The sequence below is a fragment of the Ranitomeya imitator genome, chromosome 7, assembly GCF_032444005.1.
Source record: "Ranitomeya imitator isolate aRanImi1 chromosome 7, aRanImi1.pri, whole genome shotgun sequence".
NCBI classification, from domain to species: Eukaryota; Metazoa; Chordata; class Amphibia; order Anura; family Dendrobatidae; genus Ranitomeya; species Ranitomeya imitator.
This window is the reverse complement of record NC_091288.1, coordinates 100,360,324-100,381,328: the sequence shown is the minus strand read 5'-3', so window position 1 is coordinate 100,381,328 and position 21,005 is coordinate 100,360,324. Positions and strand designations below refer to the sequence as shown.

Genomic DNA, 21,005 nt, shown 5'->3' with positions numbered 1-21,005 from the left:
CTTATAGGCTTAGTCATTTATTATAGGCGTACTTACGTCCGCTGCTGGGCAATTTTCCCTGCGTGCACTGATTTTTTTAGCCTTTTCTCTATGACCCGTTCTGGCTTCAGTGGTGGGAGACATACTTGCACAGCGTTTTATGGCACCGTTAGACCGTTTCCCTCTGTATAGCCTGCATCGTCACCGATATACAACAGTATCTTTGGGCTTGAGAAAGCATATTTTTTGCACATTATGATATATAGATGGATTTTACCTGGATGGGTTTACACCTGCTTATCTAGCTGATCTCTGTATTGTTTACTATCTGTAACTGTGAGGCATTCATTTAATTGTTTGTAGTTTTATGTGTTAATAAAAGTTACTTGGTATATCTAACGCTTCATGATTTATGGAGTCTAATAACTCCGTGATCAATATGTTCTAAATCTGCAGGGGGTTGAATACTACTTGTAGGCACTGTAAGCTCTCCATGCAAAGATCCATCTTGCAGCAGAATACAGCAGCAAAAGATAAGGATTTCATCTGTACAAAGGTCTATAAAGAGAATTTCCATGAAACACGCCCATTTCTCCTGGAAAAGCATTGTCCTATCGAACGCATGCACATAAATTACGCAAACACATGCCAAAACACATGCAAACGCAGTGTTTTTTTGGTGTCATGCGTAAGATGATGCGGATAAAAACACTGCGTTAGCATGCCTTTTTACATGCGTTTGTGCATGCACATGATATGCTGTGGACTCATACGGTAATGTGAACCTAGCCTTAACCAGACACTGGTACAAAACAGAATGGATGAAATTTTATCTTCCTATTAGGAAAAAATCATCCATACCCAAAGGGGATAAAGGCTTATGTATTTGTTCTTATTGCACTAAGGCCACATAACATATCCTCCAGTTTCCCAACAAGGGATTAATTTTAATAATATTACACAAGATCCAACCTTCACTGGGTTTAGATATCAACCACCCCAGCCAAGATCTATTTCATATTCGCCCACTCATGAGTCAGACACCGTTTGTCATTGCTGACCAAATTTCTTATGGCACACAATGTACCGCCATGTAGCGCTGACTAGTAACCAGTATCACTAAACTAAACACATAATAAAGGCTCTACACACATTGATATGTCTGGAATGAAGCTAGGTTTAAACTGAGTCCCAATCATATCATACACAACATTCCTGTTGTGCGAATGCTATCCCTATTCTCTAAACCTGAGGGCAGCTTCTGCACAGCTATTCAGATTGTATTTACTCCTATTATTCACATCAGAGTAGAGGTATTAGGGTTTAATAAAGTTCATTCTAATTTTCCCCCATACACATTTCCCTTCCACTCTCTGACAGTGCTGTTTCCAATAATATTGCTGGGACACGCATCATTCATAATCGTGCCAGACCCTAATATATATGACCTAGACACTATTGTAGCCTTGCCTCAACGCCTTTTGTCCAGCATTCATGTACTGGACACATTAGGAGGCTATTGTTTGTGTATTAATTGTTGTTGTAATACATAGTGGAGCATATTTCAGCTGGCTATGATGTGAGCCACGCACATACATCGGCCAATCCCCAGCTCCCTACCATAGAGCCAATAGAGGAACGCCATGTTTCATGACGGTGCCATTATGTCAGGAGAGGAACAGCCGTCCCCTAGTAACTGTGAAAACAAAAAGAATCACATCGGAAACCAAAGGTATGAATAGATAAACTTAATTTAACACATTCGTATAACAAAAACAGACAAAGGGGACTATCTCATTATTGCTCTGCAATTACGTGCAATAAGCCAGAATGCCCATACCACACAAACTGGAGCTCAGCAAATAGTCTCCACCGAATCAAAGGGCCATCACCTTCCCTTAACCTCTTCATTTATAAAGGAATATCCATAATTCCATGCAAGAAACACAAAAGGAGAGGAGTTTTTTCAGATCGCCTTTTTTTAATAATTCCGCAACAAGGACCTTCTGGTACTGTCCCATTTTAGTAGACCTGTCCGTCTTGGGAATAAGAAGAGATAAAAATTTCTCCTTGTAGCATGGGTCTAGAAGTGTCACCAACTAGTAATGGCTGTCACCCAAAATTTTTAGAACGTGAGGGTCAAGGGAAAGGCAGCATAACATAAACTCAGCCATGTCTGCCAGACTGCTAACAGGCAAGACTTCTGTGTCCTCACCAAGAGGAAGACTGACCATGCTTTCCTCTTCCTCCTTATCCACGCTGAACAGATGGTATGACAGTTGTGCTTGTAGTACCGTCTATAGCGTATGAAACTAGTGTCATGATCCGTTCCAAGGTTTATTCCTGTCTGCCCTTTTTCCAGGCGGATCATGTCAAGGGTTAACTTTGCTCTGCCTCATTCTGGGTTCAGGTTTGCTATTTAGCTCCCATGAATCTTGCTGGCAGTGTCAGCTATAGTTCTGCCTTTGGTGTGTGAACCTGACTCTGGTAGCTCTTGATTTGTCCTGCTGTGAACTCTGACTTGTCCCATGTCTGTTAACTCCCTCTGTCTGCCCTTTTCACAGCGTTTCTCTGTTTGTCTGTTTGATTCTCTGGTACCTGACTTGGCCCGTATTTCGGACTCGCTTCTGTTTTCTTACTTTGTCTTATCCGCTTCTGACTGCTGCCTAACCTCCTGTCTTGTTCTGACCACGTTTACTGCTTATCCCTTCTTGTACTTCTGCTTCCTATTGTATTTGGACCCGGCTTGTCTGACCACTCTCTCGCCACTTGGTGGCACCTGTGCTGCTGATCTGTGGTGCTTTTCTGTGTACGCAGTCTCACTTCCCTCTCAAGCTCCCTCTGGTGGAGGTTGCGTTATACTGCACTGCAGCAGCTTGGCAACTAGCTCCTGTTCGTCCTCCTTCTCCTCTTCCTCATTGTCACCCAATCTACGTTGCGATGAGATGATACTGGGCTGTGTGTAATCACCCTATATGGATCCTTGCTCCATCTCATCATGCTCCGCCTGCAATGCATCCTCTTTGATTGCAAGCAGAGCGTTTCAGAACACAGAGAAGTGGGATGGTGATGCTAATTATGGCATAATCTCCACTCACCATCTTGGTGGAGTCCTCAAAGTTTTGGAGGATGGTACATATGTCTGACATCCATGTCCACTCCTGAGGTCTTATGTATGAAGTCAGACTGAATACTGATGGCCTTGTTGATGCTGTTAGTCAACAACTGCCCTCTTCTGCTCACAAATCCTTCCCAACATCTGCAGTGTAGAGTTCCAGCATGTGGGGACATCACACACCAGTCGGTGAGCCGGAAGCTGCAAACACAGCTGAAACACGTCAAGGGCGGCGGAAGCTGTAGATAACTTTCTAAAATGGGCACATAGGTGGTGTACTTTGACAAGCAGATCTGGCAGCTACAGGTAGCTTTTGAGAAAATGCTGAACCACGAGGTTAAGCGTCATGGGCCAGGCATGGTACATGTGTGAGCTCGCCTCACCTCAGAGCTGCCTCCAGGTTCAAGCCTCTGTTACACATGACCATGCCTGGCTGTAGGTTCAGCGGTGTCAGCCACAGATCTGCCTACTCTTTCAGAGCTGTCCACAACTCTTCATCATTGTGCAGCTTGTCACATAAGCATATTAGCTTCAGCACAGCCTGTTGCCGCTTGGCTGAGGCAGTGCTGCAGTGCTTCTGCCTTATGACAGATGTCGTCATTTCGGAGATGGAGGCTGAAGAGGAGGAGGTGCAGGAGCTGTAGACTGTGGGGGCAACCCTGAGTGACCTAGGGCCCGCAATCCTTGGAGTCGGGAGGAAGTGTTCCATCCCAAGGTCTGACTGGGTCTCAGCTTTCACTATGTTAACCCAGTGTGCCGTCAGTGAGATGTACCATCCCGGCCCACAAGCACTTGTCCATGTGTCCATGGTTAAGTGGACTTTCCCAGTAACTGCATTGTTGAGGGCACGGCTAATGTTGTGGGACACGTGCTTGTGTAATGCGGGGACGGCACACCTGGAGAAATAGTGGCGGCTGGGAACCAGGTACCGAGCGATGTCAGCCACCATCAGGTTGCGGAAAGCTTCCATCTCCACGAGCCTAAAAGTCGGGTGCTTTGCTGACATGTGCTGATCATCCTGGTAGTTATCAGGCTAGCAGTTTTGCTACCCCTGCTGATGCTGGCCTGGCAGGTGGTGCAAATGGCCTTTTTGGGGTTATCGGCAGAGTCTTTGTAAAACCATCAGACTCGGGAAGACATAACAGTTGTACTGGCAACTTCAGTTGTGTTGGTGTTATGGTGAACGGTTGCCCACCTTCTGTCTGCGGCCACCACACTGCTTCCTCTTGCCTGTTGGGGTGCTACACCTATTTCCCCTTGTGTGATGCTGTCATCACTCTGCATGTCCTCCTGCCAGGTTGGGTCAGTTACTATATAATCCACCACCTCGCCTTCCACTTCCGCACCTTGGTCCTCCTCCTGACTTTCTGGCAATTATGTCTCATCATTGTCCACCTCTTGTGACACTTTCCCACTGTCACCTTCCTGTGACCCTGGCTGCTCAAATATTTGGGCATTGGTACATGCCATCTCCTCTTGCCCCGCTTCAAGGGGACTGGGCGAGAGGCCTGAATCTATAAATAAAAAAGTGAGCAGCTGTTCAGAGTGTCCAAGTGTGGGATCAGTTGTCACCGGGCACTCAACATGGTGGGAGGAAGGAGGATCAGGGTGAGGAATATGACTTGACCTTGTAGAAGACAGGGTGGTGGTAGTGGTGGCAGAGTGACTGGAAGCATTGTCCGCTATCCAACCAACAACCTTTTGACACTGCTCTGGGTTCAATAGTGGTGTACTGCTGTGGTCCCCTAGTAATTGGGACAGGAAGGTCAGGCAAGAAGATGTGGGTGTTTGTTGTGGCACAATTTCAGCTTGCCCACAGCCTTGGCTTCGGCCTCTCCATGCACCATCACCACCACGTCCAGTTCCCCGTCCCTTGCCACGCGCCTTGCCCATTTGAAATAGAGGACAATATTTTCCATGTTCACTGCAAATGGCTGAATTTGAAGCTAACTTATATGTGATCCTTGTGACAGATAAATCACAGTTTTAAATATCTGGCCTGTATGCAACTATTTTTAACACTAAAATGGGGTCAATAACTTCGCTCACACATGGCATCAAAATTTAAATGGAGGCCAGAAATGGCAGAATTGTGAGCGAACTTATATGGGATCCGTGTGATGGACAAACCACAGTTTTAAATAGATGTATTTTTAGCGCTGTAATATGGAAAAGATCTGGTTATATTCTGCAGTGCCAACAAGCAAATGGAGCAGAAAAACTGTATTCTCTGGATTGCTTTTTAAGCAAATAATCAGGATTAAAATCCTCCAAAAAACTATTCTTGGCCCCTGATTCCTGGGGCTATGCCTAGAAGTATCTGTAAAAGCAGCAGCAGCAGCAGACAGAGCTGGAATGGACCCTCTTGCTATATTCACTGCGGTCTGCCACATACACTGCCTGCCTGCCTAGCACGGATATCTATGCAGCTGGATTAGTCCTCAGAAGGACTGTTAGTTGAGATGGATATGTGTATAATATATTGTGGTATACCTACACTAACTAAGAAACAAGCAAGTATCTCAGCAGAACCTCTCCCTACACTGTCTGATTCTGGAGTAGACTGTGACGAGCATGGTGGTGCAAGGTCTGATATAGATCTGATGACACTGTGCGGCCAGCCAATCACTGTAATGCAACAACCAACATGACTCTGGCATTACAGTGTGTGGCAGATAAGCCCTGCATACTCATTGTCTCTCTAAAGAGCACCAAACATGCAGGGAGGGGACCCGAGTTCTCACCAAGCAACCCCAGAAATACTCGGCCAGCTCCGAGAATCTCGAGCAGTGAGATGCTCGAGCATGTACCGAGTAGTGGCGAGTATGCTCACTCATCACTAATGACCACTCATTTCTGTCAGAGCATTGATGTAGAGTTACAAGGGAATGACAAGAAGACACATAGTCAGCTCATGTACAGTCATGGCCAAAAGTATTGACACCCCTGCAATTCTGTCAGAAAATACTCATTTTCTTCCTGAAAATGGTTGCAAACACAAATTATTTGGTATTATTATCTTCATTTAATTTGTCTTAAATGAAAAAACACAAAAGAGAATGAAGCAAAAAGCAAAACATTGATCATTTCACACAAAACTCCAAGAATGGGCCAGACAAAAGTATTGGCACCCTCAGCCTAATACTTGGTTGCACAAACTTTAGCCAAAATAACTGCGACCAACTGCTTCCGGTAACCATCAGTTGCTTACAATGCTCTGCTGGAATTTTAGACCATTCTTCTTCGGCAAACTGCTCCAGGTCCCTGATATTTGAAGTGTGCCTTCTCCAAACTGCCATTTTTTGATCTCTCCACAGGTGTTCTATGGGATTCAGGTCTGGACTCATTGCTGGCCACCTTAGAAGTCTCCAGTGCTTTCTCTCAAACCATTTTCTAGTGCTTTTTGAAGTGTGTTTTGGGTCATTGTCCTGCTGGAAGACCCATGACCTCTGAGGGACACCCAGCTTTCTCACACTGGGCCCTACATTATGCTGCAAAATTTGTTGGTAGTCTTCAGACTTCATAATGCCATGCAAACGGTCAAGCAGTCCAGTGCCAGAGGCAGCAAAGCAACCCCAAAACATCAGGGAACCTCCGCCATGTTTGACTGTAGGGACAGTGTTCTTTTCTTTGAATGCCTCTTTTTTCTCCTGTAAACTCTATGTTGATGCCTTTGCCCAAAAAGCTCTACTTTTGTCTCATCTGACCAGAGAACATTCTTCCAAAATGTTTTAGGCTTTTTCAGGTAAGTTTTGGCAAACTCCAGCCTGGCTTTTTTATGTCTCGGGGTAAGAAATGGGGTCTTCCTGGGTCTCCTACCATACAGTCCCTTTTCATTCAGACACCAACGGATAGTACGAGTTGACACTGTTGTAGCCTCAGACTGCAGGGCAGCTTGAACTTGCTTGGATGTTAGTCGAGGTTCTTTATCCAACATCCGCACAATCTTGCATTGAAATCTCTTGTCAATTTTTCTTTTCCGTCCACATCTAGGGAGGTTAGCCACAGTGCCATGGGCTTTAAACTTCTTGTTGACACTGCGTACGGTAGACACGGGAACATTCAGGTCTTTGGAGATGGACTTGTAGCCTTGAGATTGCTCATGCTTCCTCACAATTTGGTTTCTCAAGTTCTCAGACAGTTCTTTGGTCTTCTTTCTTTTCTCCATGCTCAATGTGGTACACACAAGGACACAGGACAGAGGTTGAGTCAACTTTAATCCATGTCAACTAGCTGCGAGTGTGATTTAGTTATTGCCAACACCTGTTAGGTGCCACAGGTAAGTTACAGGTGCTGTTAATTACACAAATTAGAGAAGCATCACATGATTTTTTGAACAGTGCCAATACTTTTGTCCACCCCCTTTTTTATGTTTGGTGTGGAATTATATCCAATTTGGCTTTAGGACAATTCTTTTTGTGTTTTTTCATTTAAGACAAATTAAATGAAGATAATAATTACAAATAATTTGTGTTTGCAATCATTTTCAGGAAGAAAATGAGTATTATCTGACAGAATTGTAGGGGTGTCAATACTTTTGGCCATGACTGTATATGTAAGATTCCTGAGCGATGTAGTCGTGGGTGAGCTGTTGCTTCTGCTTGCTCCAGCACCCTACAGACAAAATGTGTCCCTGTCCCGGTGTGTTGCTACGTGTGGTGTGCATCACACTTACTTGTAGCCCATAGGTGTCCATTGGCTCCAGGCTTTCATCTTCCAGAACCTTTGCAGCAAACAATCCAGGGGACACTGAATTCGTTAAATTATTCAAACTTTTACTTGGCAGCTTACTGTCATTACAATCAGCCATATATAATAAGGCCCAACAGCTTATTCTTTCCTACAGGTAACAGACTTAACTTCAGCCCTGGTTCTTGGTATGTGTAGAGCATCCCTCTTGCTAAGTCTTCTAGCACTAGGAATCCTTTTCCACCACAAGCAGTGCACTCAGATTCCATCACTTCCCGCCTCTGAGAGTTTTAGTGCATCTTTCCCTGCAGCTCTGCAGGCTTAGTGCGCCCAAAGAAACCATATGTCTATCTTGAGGTTCCCTGGCTGATAGATGGATTCACATGGAATGGTTCTTTGGCAATCCACTGCACACCAGTAACCGGCTCATGCTTTCACTAGCAGCCTATTGCCTGTGACTGCTGCCTCCACCCTCTCTCCTAACTGAACTTGGCACTTCCTGAACTTGGCATTAACACTCATCTCCTCCTCCCTAATCTGGGCCGGCCATTATGGTTAACCCTGTCTAGACTAACTTACAGCCCCAGAGGGTTTTACTTTCAGATAGCATACATCCATTTAAATACATTCAATCAGATTTAACCACTTGGGGTGACAAGGAGTAGAACATCACCTCCATCACACCTACATTTACATAGTACAATAGGCATTGTAAAGTTATTTAAGTACATAGGTTTCCAATAAAATATTATATTATGGGATAGCCCATTTAAGGTGCCCAAATACCATAAATTGCTGAGAGACTGAATGCTCATTCAACTGAAAAATGTCTCTCCCAACTCCCACATACATGGTAACATTTGATTCAGCTGAATGTTCATGTGTTTTCAACAACAAGACGGGAGAAAGACACTGCCAGACAACTTTTTCAGGTGTTTAAAGGCAAACTGCTCAATCATTCTCTCTATCAGTCCAGGAAGTGTCAGGACTAGGGTTGAGCGAAACGGGTCGTTCATTTTCAAAAGTCGCCGACTTTTGGCAAAGTCGGGTTTCATGAAACCCGATCCGACCCCTGTGCGGGGTCGGCCATGCGGTACGCGACTTTCGCGCCAAAGTCGCGTTTCAATGAAGCAAAAAGCGCCATTTCTCAGCCAATGAAGGTAAACGCAGAGTGTGGGCAGCGTGATGACATAGGTCCTGGTCCCCACCATCTTAGAGAAGGGCATTGCAGTGATTGGCTTGCTGTCTGCGGCGTCACAGGGGCTATAAAGGGGCGTTCCCGCCGACCGCCATGTTACTGCTGCTGATCTGAGCTTAGGGAGAGGTTGCTGCCGCTTCGTCAGAAGCAGGGATAGCATTAGGCAGGGTCCATTAACCACCAAACCGCTTGTGCTGTAGCGATTTCCACTGCCCAACACCACCTTCGGTGTGCAGGGACAGTGGAAGCTACATTTTTTTTTTTTCCCCTCAGCGCTGTAGCTCATTGGGCTGCCCTAGAAGGCTCCCTGATAGCTGCATTGCTGTGGGTACGCCGCTGTGCAAACCAACTGCTTTTTTCAAAGCACAAATCCTCTTGTTCCTTCCTTTCTGCACAGCTATCTTTTTTGTTTGTCCACACTTTTTATTTAATTTGTGCATCAGTCCACTCCTTATTGCTGCCTGCCATACCTGGCTGAGATTACTGCAGGGAGATAGTAATTGTTGGACACTCCCTGTTTTTTTTTTTTTTTTTGTGGGAGATTAACCCCTTAGTGACAGAGCCAAATTTTTGAAATCTGACCAGTGTCACTTTATGTGGTAATAACTCTGGAATGCTTCAACAAATCCCAGTGATTTTGAGATTGTTTTTTCGTGACACATTATACTTTATGATAATGGTAAATTTAGGTTGATATGCTTTATGTTTATTTATAAAAAATATCAGAAATTTGAAAAAAATGTTAAAAAATTAGCAATTTGCAAACTTTGAATGATTATCCCTTTAATCCCGATAGTCATACCATAGCAAAACATTAATAAATAACATTTCCCACATGTCGGCTTTACAACAGCACCATTTGCAAAATGTTATTTTATTTTGTTAGCATTTTAGGAGGATTAAAAATGTAGCAACAATTTAAATTTTTTTCAAGGAAATTTACAAAATGTATTTTTTTAGGGACCTATCCATGTTTGAAGTGAATTTGGGGGTCCTATTTATAGGGAAATCCCCACAAGTGATACCATTTTAAAAACAGCACCCCCTGATATATTGAAAACTGCAGTCAGGTCGTTTGTTAACCCTTCGGGTGATTTTCAGGAATTAATGCAAAGTGGCATGAGAAAAATGAAAATGTGTATTTTTATCACCTAAATGTCACTAACTTCTGAACCGATTACTACAGCCGGCAGACTCTGAGGCCGCTATTTGGTCATGAATTGCCATGGCAAACATCAAGACCACACAATTATGATCTGAGACCACCAATTGGGATAAAGAGGAAGCCCCCACAGTCTGTTAACCGTTTATAATGATGTAGTCACTATTGACAGCAGCATCTAAGGGGTTAAATAGATTTGGACGGTGCAAACACTGATCGTGGCTGATGCAGCAAGTTGTCAGCTATAGTGGACAGCCGACAGCTACTGGATTGTCACCTGTATGGGGATATAAGTCTCTTATATCTCAGGTCAGTTAAAAGGCGTATTGGCGGTCACTAAGGGGTTAAGATTGACATTTCTGCTAGAGTGCCATCCCTGTGTGTGCCATCTCTCACTCAGTGGGCCATAGAAAGCCTATTTATTTTTTTGCTTGATTTGGGTTATAAAATCTACCTGAAAAAATCACTACATCAATCAGTGGGAGAAAAATATTGGCCTCAGGGCTTGTGTGCCACTCTTGACTCCTGTGTGTGCCATCTCTCAGTCAGTGGGCCATAGAAAGCCTATTTATTATTTTTTTTATTGGGTTTATAAATTTTCCCTGGAACAAAAAAAAAAAAAGTGGGAGATTAATATTGGCCTCTGGGCATGTGTGCCAGTCCTGAGCGTGCCATCTCTCTCACAAATAGTGGGCCATAGAAAGCCTATTTATTTATTTTTTTTTGGTTTTATAAATTCTCCCTGAAAAAAAAAAGGGAGATTAATATTGGCCTTTGGGCTTGTGTGCCAGTCCTAAGCGTGCCATCTCTCTCTCTCAGATAGTGGGCCATAGAAAGCCTATTTATTTTTTTTTTATTGGGTTTATAAATTTTCCCTGAAAAAAAATAAAAAGTGGGAGATTAATATTGGCCTCTGGGCTTGTGTGCCAGTCCTGAGCATGCCATCTCTCTCACAAATAGTGGGCCATAGAAAGCCTATTTATGTTTTTGGTTGATTTGGGTTCTAAATTCTACCTGAAAAAATCAATAAATCAATCAGTGGGAGATAAATATTGGCCTCTGGGCTTGTGTGCCACTCCTGACTCCTGTGTGCGTCATCTCTCACTCAGTGGGCCATAGAAAGCCTTTTTTTTGTTTTATTTGTTTTCTAAATTCTCCCTGAAAAAATAATTTTATTTTATTTGGTTTCTAAATTCTTCCTGAAAAAATCATTTTATTCTATTATTTTTTTTTCCTAAAGTCTCCCTGAAAAAAAAAAAAAAACAAATCAGTGGGAGATTAATATTGCCCTTTCTGCTTGTGTGCCAGTCTTGACTCCTGGGTGTGCCATCTCTCTCTCTCTCTCCAATTGTGGGCCATAGAAAGCCTATTATTTTTTTAGCTTGATTTGGGTTCCAAAATCTACCTGAAAAAATCACTACATCAATCAGTGGGAGATAAATATTGGCCTCTGGGCTTGTGTGCCACTCCTGACTCCTGTGTGCGTCATCTCTCACTCAGTGGGCCATAGAAAGCCTTTTTTTGTTTTATTTGTTTTCTAAATTCTCCCTGAAAAAATCATTTTATTTTATTTGGTTTCTAAATTCTTCCTGAAAAAATCATTTTATTCTATTATTTTTTTTCCTAAAGTCTCCCTGAAAAAAAAAAAAAAAAACAAATCAGTGGGAGATTCATATTTACATTTGTGCTTCAGTGACAGTCCTGCGTGTGTGGCATCTCTCTCATTTGTTGGCACCAACAACAGAGTGTGTAACATTGTGCCTGATTTTCGTTGTGGTCTCACTCACCTGTAAAGGGGTAGCTAAATCATACTGAAGTTATAGCTCACCCTGTGTAAGTTGTGTGACAGCAACAAATACCGTTAGTTTGTTTACGTTTTTAAAACAATGAGGAAGTCTGGTGGAAGAGGTCGTCGCCGGGGGCGTTCATTGTCAGCTGGTAATGAGGGTAGTGGTAGTGGTGGAGCATCAGCTGGTCGTGGGAAAAAAAATATTGCACCTAAGTCTGGAGCTGTGGAGCCAGGTTCGTCGTCTGGCTACACAAGGCCTCGAACGCTCCCTTTTCTGGGAGTAGGAAAACCGCTTTTAAAGCCGGAGCAGCAAGAGCAAGTTTTGGCTTATCTTGCTGACTCAGCCTCTAGCTCTTTTGCCTCCTCTCGTGAAACTGGTAAATGTCAAAGCAGCGCGTCGTTAGTGGATGTTCACGGTCAGGGACAAGTCGCTTCCTTGTCCTCTTCAGCAAAAACAACAACAGAGAAGAATGCAGCAGGCGACACAACGGGTTACTCCATGGAGCTCTTTACACATACCGTCCCTGGCTTAGAAAGTGAAGCAGTTAACAGTCCATGCCCATTACAAGTTGAATCTGACATGGAGTGCACTGATGCACAGCCACAGCCAGACTACGATGCTGGTCCTTTGACTCAGACCACAACATTGCCCTCGCAGGGTAATGATCAAGAATCAGACCCTGATGAGACTATGTTGCCCCATCACGAACGCTATACCACCGACCGACACGGTGACACAGACGAAGTTGCACACGAGCTACAAGAAGAGGTAATAGATGACCCAGTTCTTGACCCCGATTGGCAGCCATTGGGGGAACAGGGTGCAGGCGGCAGCAGTTCTGAAGCGGAGGAGGAGGGGCCGCAGCAGGCATCAACATCGCAACAGGTTCCATCTGCCGGGCCCGTATCTTGCCCAAAACGCGTGGCAAAGCCAAAACCTGTTGGAGGACAGCGTGGCCATCCGGTTAAAGCTCAGTCTGCAATGCCTGAAAAGGTATCCGATGCTAGAAAGAGTGCAGTCTGGCATTTTTTTAAACAACATCCAATTGATCAGCGCAAAGTCATCTGTCAAAAATGTTCAACTACCTTAAGCAGAGGGTAGAATCTGAAAAGTCTCAATACAAGTTGCATGCATAGACATTTAACCACCATGCATTTGCAAGCTTGGACTAACTACCAAACGTCCCTTAAGGTTGTAGCACCCTCGGCCAATGAAGCTAGTCAGCAACGCAACATCCCTTCCGGCAGTGTAGGGCCACCATTTTCCGCACCACCTGCAGTATCTGTGCAGGTTTCTTTGCCAGGCCAAAGCAGTCAGGGTCAGGGAATCGCCAGTTTCGTAGTAGGAAACACTGCATCTAGGGCACCGGCGGCAACAATACCATCTCCCACCGTCTCTCAGTCTGCCATGTCCACCGGCACCCCCGCTAGTTCCACGATCTCCAGCTCTCCAGTCCAGCTCACCCTACATGAGACTATGGTTAGAAAAAGGAAGTACTTAGCCTCGCATCCGCGTACACAGGGTTTGAACGCCCACATAGCTAGACTAATCTCGTTAGAGATGATGCCCTACCGGTTAGTTGAAAGCGAAGCTTTCAAAGCCCTGATGGACTACGCTGTACCACGCTACGAGCTACCCAGTCGACACTTTTTTTCCAGAAAAGCCATCCCAGCCCTCCACCAGCATGTTAAAGAGCGCATCGTCCATGCACTCAGGCAATCTGTGAGCACAAAGGTGCACCTGACAACAGATGCATGGACCAGTAGGCATGGCCAGGGACGTTACGTGTCCATCACGGCACACTGGGTGAATGTTGTGGATGCAGGGTCCACAGGGGACAGCAAGTTTGGGACAGTTCTGCCTAGCCCACGGTCTAGGAAACAGTTGGCTGTAGCCGTTCGCACCCCCTCCTCCTCCTCTTCGTCCTCCTGCAGAAGCGAGAGCTCGTCCACAGACCGCAGTCGCACAACCACTCCATCCGCAGCTGCCACTGTTGCACACCAGGTCTCCCATTATGGGGCAGCTACTGGCAAACGTCAGCAGGCTGTATTGGCTATGAAGTGTTTGGGCGACAACAGACACACCGCGGAAGTTCTGTCCGAGTTCTTGCAGAAAGAATCGCAGTCGTGGCTGGGCACTGTAGATCTTGAGGCAGGCAAGGTAGTGAGTGATAACGGAAGGAATTTCATGGCTGCCATCTCCCTTTCCCAACTGAAACACATTCCTTGCCTGGCTCACACCTTAAACCTGGTGGTGCAGTGCTTCCTGAAAAGTTATCCGGGGTTATCCGACCTGCTCCTCAAAGTGCGTGGACTTTGCTCACATATCCGCCGTTCGCCCGTACACTCCAGCCGTATGCAGACCTATCAGCGTTCTTTGAACCTTCCCCAGCATCGCCTAATCATAGACGTTGCAACAAGGTGGAACTCAACACTGCACATGCTTCAGAGACTGTGCGAACAGAGGCGGGCTGTTATGTTTTTGTGGGAGGATACACATACACGGGCAGGCAGTAGGATGGCAGACATGGAGTTGTCAGGTGTGCAGTGGTCGAAGATTCAAGACATGTGTCAAGTCCTTCAGTGTTTTGAGGAATGCACACGGCTGGTTAGTGCAGACAACGCCATAATAAGCATGAGCATCCCCCTAATGCGTCTGCTGATGCAAAGTTTGACGCACATAAAGGATCAGGCGTCTGCAGCTGAGGAAGAGGAAAGCCTTGATGACAGTCAGCCATTGTCTGGCCAGGGCAGTGTACAGGACGAGTTAGCGGGCGAAGAGGAGGAGGAGGACGAGGAGGATGATGGGGATGATTATATTTTTAATGAGGAAGCTTTTCCGGGGCCACTGGAAATTGGTGGCGCGGCAAGGCCGGGTTCTGGTTTTTGGAGGGACACAAGTGACGTGGATTTGCCTGAAACTGCCCCTCAACCAAGCACAACCGCAGATTTGAGAACTGGAACTTTGGCCCACATGGCGGATTATGCCTTACGTATCCTCAAAAGGGACACACGCATAACTAAAATGTTGAACGATGACGATTACTGGTTGGCCTGCCTCCTTGATCCTCGCTATAAAGGCAAATTGCAAAATATAATGCCACATGAGAACTTGGAACTAATATTAGCAACCAAACAATCAACTCTTGTTGACCGTTTGCTTCTGGCATTCCCTGCACACAGCGCCCGTGATCGTTCTCACACGAGCTGCAGGGGCCAGCAGACCAGAGGAGTTAGAGGGGCAGAAATCAGAAGTGGCGTTGGCCAGAGGGATTTTCTGACCAGGTTGTGGAGTGATTTTGCTATGACCGCAGACATCACAGGTACTGCAGCATCAATTCAAAGTGACAGGAGACAACATTTGTCCAGTATGGTTACAAACTATTTTTCATCCCTTATCGATGTTCTCCCTCAACCGTCATTCCCATTTGATTATTGGGCATCAAAATTAGACACCTGGCCAGAATTGGCAGAATATGCATTGCAGGAGCTTGCTTGCCCGGCAGCTAGTGTCCTATCAGAAAGAGTATTCAGTGCTGCAGGTTCAATACTAACAGAAAAAAGGACTCGTCTGGCTACCCAAAATGTAGATGATCTAACCTTCATTAAAATGAACCACAACTGGATTTCGAAATCTTTTGCCCCACCTTGCCCGGCCGACACCTAGCTTTCCTATGAAAAGGTCTTGCCTGTGGACTATTCTGAATGCCTTTTCCAATCTCGTAATTTTCTGCACCTGATTGTCCAGCATACGACATGTTTACACCTCACTAAATGGCCAAACTCCCCACACGGGGCCGTGGTATCGACACTTGGCGACAGCACCCGTGAGAGTGCTGTTTGTCTGAAGAGCTGGGTGTGCCCGCTTTTGGTCGACGGCACTGCCACTGGGTCCCTCCTAGTACAATAAAGTATCTCTGGCGGTGGTGGTGCGCACCCAACGTCAGACACACCGTTGTAATATGAGGGGCCCTGGGCCTGTACCGCCGGCCACAAGACAGTTCCCCCCCCCAGCTCAAACTGCTCTACCACTTGCAAAATTATCTCACAGCTCCACCAATGTTTAGTCTATGCGCTGACATCCTTCAATGCCTGCCACTGACAATACCATTGTATTGACATTTTTGTTATGTTAGGCCTTCGAAGCCTGTCTGCGGTCACTCCTTCCACTAGGCCTCCACTGACCACACCACTGCTGCCCGTGTACCCCTGGAACCAATTTAAAATTGCCTACAGCCATGTGTTATTATTTTAGGCCTTCGATGCCTGTCTGCGGTCACTCCTTCCACTAGGCCTCCACTGACCACACCACTGCTGCCCGTGTACCCCTGGAACCAATTTAAAATTGCCTACAGCCAGCCCAATTTTTTTATTTTAGGCCTTCGATGCCTGTCTGCGGTCACTCCTTCCACTAGGCCTCCACTGACCACACCACTGCTGCCCGTGTACCCCTGGAACCAATTTAAAATTGCCTACAGCCATGTGTTATTATTTTAGGCCTTCGATGCCTGTCTGCGGTCACTCCTTCCACTAGGCCTCCATTGACCACACCACTGCTGCCCGTGTACCCCTGGAACCATTTTAAAATTGCCTACAGCCATGTGTTATTATTTTAGGCCTTCGATGCCTGTCTGCGGTCACTCCTTCCACTAGGCCTCCACTGACCACACCACTGCTGCCCGTGTACCCCTGGAACCAATTTAAAATTGCCTACAGCCAGCCCAATTTTTTTATTTTAGGCCTTCGATGCCTGTCTGCGGTCACTCCTTCCACTAGGCCTCCACTGACCACACCACTGCTGCCCGTGTACCCCTGGAACCAATTTAAAATTGCCTACAGCCATGTGTTATTATTTTAGGCCTTCGATGCCGGTCTGCGGTCACTCCTTCCACTAGGCCTCCACTGACCACACCACTGCTGCCCGTGTACCCCTGGAACCAATTTAAAATTGCCTACAGCCAGCCCAATTTTTTTATTTTAGGTCTTCGATGCCTGTCTGCGGTCACTCCTTCCACTAGGCCTCCACTGACCACACCACTGCTGCCCGTGTACCCCTGGAACCAATTTAAAATTGCCTACAGCCATGTGTTATTATTTTAGGCCTTCGATGCCTGTCTGCGGTCACTCCTTCCACTAGGCCTCCACTGACCACACCACTGCTGCCCGTGTACCCCTGGAACCAATTTAAAATTGCCTACAGCCAGCCCAATTTTTTTATTTTAGGCCTTCGATGCCTGTCTGCGGTCCGTTCTTTCTACTACTACTACACTGACCAAGCCACTGCTGCCCGTGTACCCCTGGAACCAATTTAAAATTGCCTACAGCCATGTGTTATTATTTTAGACCTTCGATGCCTGTCTGTGGTCACTCCTTCCACTAGGCCTCCACTGACCACACCACTGCTGCCCGTGTACCCCTAGAATCTATTTATAATTGCATAGAGCATCCTTTTTTTAATAGTAGGCGTACAAAGTCTGTCTGCGGTTCACTATTGAAATTGTCCTCCACTGCCCAGAGCACTGCAGCTTGTGTACCCCTGTAACTTTTTTCTGCTGCAGTGAGCCACATTTTTGGTTTGAGTCCTACTACCGGTGTCTGTCTGCGCCACTCAATTCAGCTGTGTTCCTTTGAAAAAAGCTGAGCGTCAATAGTCTTGTTTTCAGCCTCTAGGAATTTTAAAACTGCATTGGGTGTACAACTTTGGTAGGGCCTACTAACGGTGTCTGCCTCCCCAAAGTGTTCCCCAGGTTTCCTCTCCATTGCTTCAATCTTCATGCTCTCGTTTAGTAGTTGTTGGAAACTACGCTGCATTAGGCCTACAAATTGGGTATGGGGTGTAGAGAGATGGTGTGTTCCCTCCAAGGTGTTCTCCAGGTTGCCTTTCCTGAGCTTCAATCTTCATGCTCTCGTTTAGTAGTTGTTGGAAACTACGCTGCATTAGGCCTACAAATTGGGTATGGGGTGTAGAGAGATGGTGTGTTCCACTCCAAGGTGTTCTCCAGGTTGCCTTTCCTGAGCTTCAATCTTCATGCTCTCGTTTAGTAGGTGTTGGAAACTACGCTGCATTAGGCCTACAAATTGGGTATGGGGTGTAGAGAGATGGTGTGTTCCACTCCAAGGTGTTCTCCAGGTTGCCTTTCCTGAGCTTCAATCTTCATGCTCTCGTTTAGTAGTTGTTGGAAACTACGCTGCATTAGGCCTACAAATTGGGTATGGGGTGTAGAGAGATGGTGTGTTCCACTCCAAGGTGTTCTCCAGGTTGCCTTTCCTGAGCTTCAATCTTCATGCTCTCGTTTAGTAGTTGTTGGAAACTACGCTGCATTAGGCCTACAAATTGGGTATGGGGTGTAGAGAGATGGTGTGTTACACTCCAAGGTGTTCTCCAGGTTGCCTTTCCTGAACTTCTATCTTCAGGCTCTCATTAAATTGTGGTTAAATGGAACAACTGCATTTGGCGTACTAGTTGGTTTGGGGCCTACTATCGGTGTCTGCCACTCCTTGCTGTTCTCCTGGTTTCCTGTCCTGAAATTCCATTTTCAGGCTCTTGTTAAGTAGTTGTTAATGTTAGACTGCATTTGGCCTACTAGTTGGGTTGGGGCCTACTATCGGTGTCTGCCACTCCTTGCTGTTCTCAACTGAACAAAGCTGGGCCGCCTGTTTACTACGGTTGCCAATTTTGAACTGCATGTCGACTACTTACTGATTTGGGCCTACTCTCTGTGTCAGCCTCTCATTCCAGTTGTCCTCCACTGCAATGCCCCCTGGTTAGTCCTGTGTTACCAATTTTGAACTGCATTTAGCCCACTTTATTCTTTGGGCCTATATCTGTGTTTCCTCCTCATCCTGCCCATTGCCCAGCCAGTGATAGATGAGTCTGCTGGTACATTGACCCATAACGCAAAATTCCCCGTGCACGCTACACAGTAAGATTGTGACCCTGCTGAAAGTCAGGTTCCTCTTCCCGCATACCATACCACCTTACACGGGGACAAAGAGGAAGGTGCAGATGAAAGTGCAGGTTCCTTCATCAGGTGGGGGGAGGAATACTAGATGGCGACGTCACTGGCACAGGGCCTCTCATAGTATGCAAAAGTGTTGCTGCCGGTGGGAGGCGCCCCCGCCATGCAAACACACCGCTGTACTTTGAGGGGCCCTGTGCCAGTGCCAATGCCAACGAGTGGGCCCCCCTGCTTGCTCAGGATCACAGCACTTGCAAAGTTGAAATACTTACCTCTCCCTGCTCCACTGCCGTGACGTGGTCCAGATTTACTGGGTCCACTAATTACTTGAACCAGCCCTACCCCCCACAACTTTAGCCAAATGACCCCCAATTTCAAATGCCTTCCAATTATTATAAGGTAAATTACGATTGACAAGCTTCTTTAACAAGAATGGATGTTTTTGCCATTAAAATGGGCAGTGTAGGTGTTTTCCTGGCCTCCACTCACTGCCGACTATGCTCCCCCATTGACTTGCATTGGGTTTCGTGTTTCGGGTGATACCCGACTTTTCGCGATAATCGGCCGATTCCACTCGACTCGACTTTTAAGATAGTCGGGTTTCGCGAAACACGGCTCGACTCTAAAAAGGTCAAGGTCGCTCAACCCTAGTCAGGACACCTCTGAAATATTAGATAGTTATCAGGTGTCTTTGAAATTGGGACACTTTAATCCAATGTGTATATGTTCCTTTAATCGTTATTCTATGCCCCCATCAAATTTATCAAATCTGCTGGCATTTTCTTTCCCAGAAATTTTGCTCCAGTCCCTGACTAGAGTAGAATTTCTGGAGCAGTGCACAGAGGCGGACACCACTTACTAGATGAGTCAAATTCATTAAGTGGCAAATTTGGCAATGTGTGCCCAGCCAAGATTAGCATAGCACGAGCTTGTGCTATGCCAGCCTTGATAAATTGGCGCCTTAATGTTCTATTGTGTAGAGGCTCCTTGAAGAATCATGATAAATCGGAACATTTTTTCAGAAAGATTCTGTGTGAAATCCATATAAAATCAGTTTTTAAACACAATCATAAGCATGTATAACAATCATCCATACCGTTGCCATAACAATGAGCCATTAAAGTGGTTTTCTAAGACTTAGGTAACCAATATCAGGTGTTGGGGGTCTGACATCCGGCACCCCTGCTGATCAGCTGTATGCAGCTCTTGCGACAACCTAATGCACATAGTGGTAGGAAGTAAAGTGTTGGATATCCAAGATCTGATAATGATGACCTATCCAATGGGAAAGTCATTAATATCCAAGTCCTTTTCAGCCCCTTTAAGGAGAAAACTTATAACAGTCTTATATTTATCATTAAACCTGTAGCCAGGTGCCTGCATTTTTATCTGAAAATTATGTCTGGATGTTATTACATATAAGTAGATGAAATCCTAATGGCCTGATCTGAACTGCAATAATTTAAATCACAATATGTGATCAGGCAACAACCTTTTTTATAGACAGAACAGTATGAAATCTCTTTCTTTTCTTATAAGCTGTGTGAAGTGTTGAGCAATGTTAATGACATTTCTCTCCTCAAATCACCCTACATACTATTTGTCATTGCAGAAATTAAAAGCTTTCTCAGGTCACATATTCTTCGCTCATTGTATTTTCAGGTTACTGAGGAAGCAGTTATGCCACTGGACTGGGGCAGTGCAAGTTCTTCAGGAGTCTCAAGAAGATAATCATGGCAAAGTAGATGCCCAGATACATATGCTAGCAGAGAGCAATGAATGCATGAAGAAGGAACTGAAAGAACTAAAGCACAACATGCAGGTGTGTTATTGTGATATCTGAAGTCATTAGGGTATGTTTTCAAGTGTTTGTGAAAAAAAATGATTTGCCCATGAATTCTTTGAAACTACTTGATCATTTGCTAGTAATTGTAATCCTAATTAGCATTACTTTGTTGATCACAGAAAATACTGCTAATGTGTTCATATCAGAGCTTGAGATGTATACTATTATTATTTTTTATTCCTTATCATTCACTAAAATTATAATTTTTTGTTTTAACTTTAATGTGTGCTTCTAAGGTGTGTCACATCGTGTGGATGGGTTTCAAAGA

The 21,005-nt window shown here is 45.3% G+C and overlaps 1 protein-coding gene across 1 annotated transcript in view; it reads left to right on the top strand.

The window, feature by feature from the left end:
* The first annotated feature begins 1,622 nt into the window (after positions 1-1,622).
* Positions 1,623-21,005, top strand: part of DYTN (dystrotelin) — a 118,604-nt gene continuing 99,221 nt past the window's right edge. The window contains exons 1-2 of the mRNA XM_069735566.1: positions 1,623-1,711; positions 20,554-20,713. Of these exons, the coding sequence (XP_069591667.1) occupies positions 1,623-1,711; positions 20,554-20,713 (249 nt within the window). The remainder of the gene's footprint in view (positions 1,712-20,553; positions 20,714-21,005) is intronic.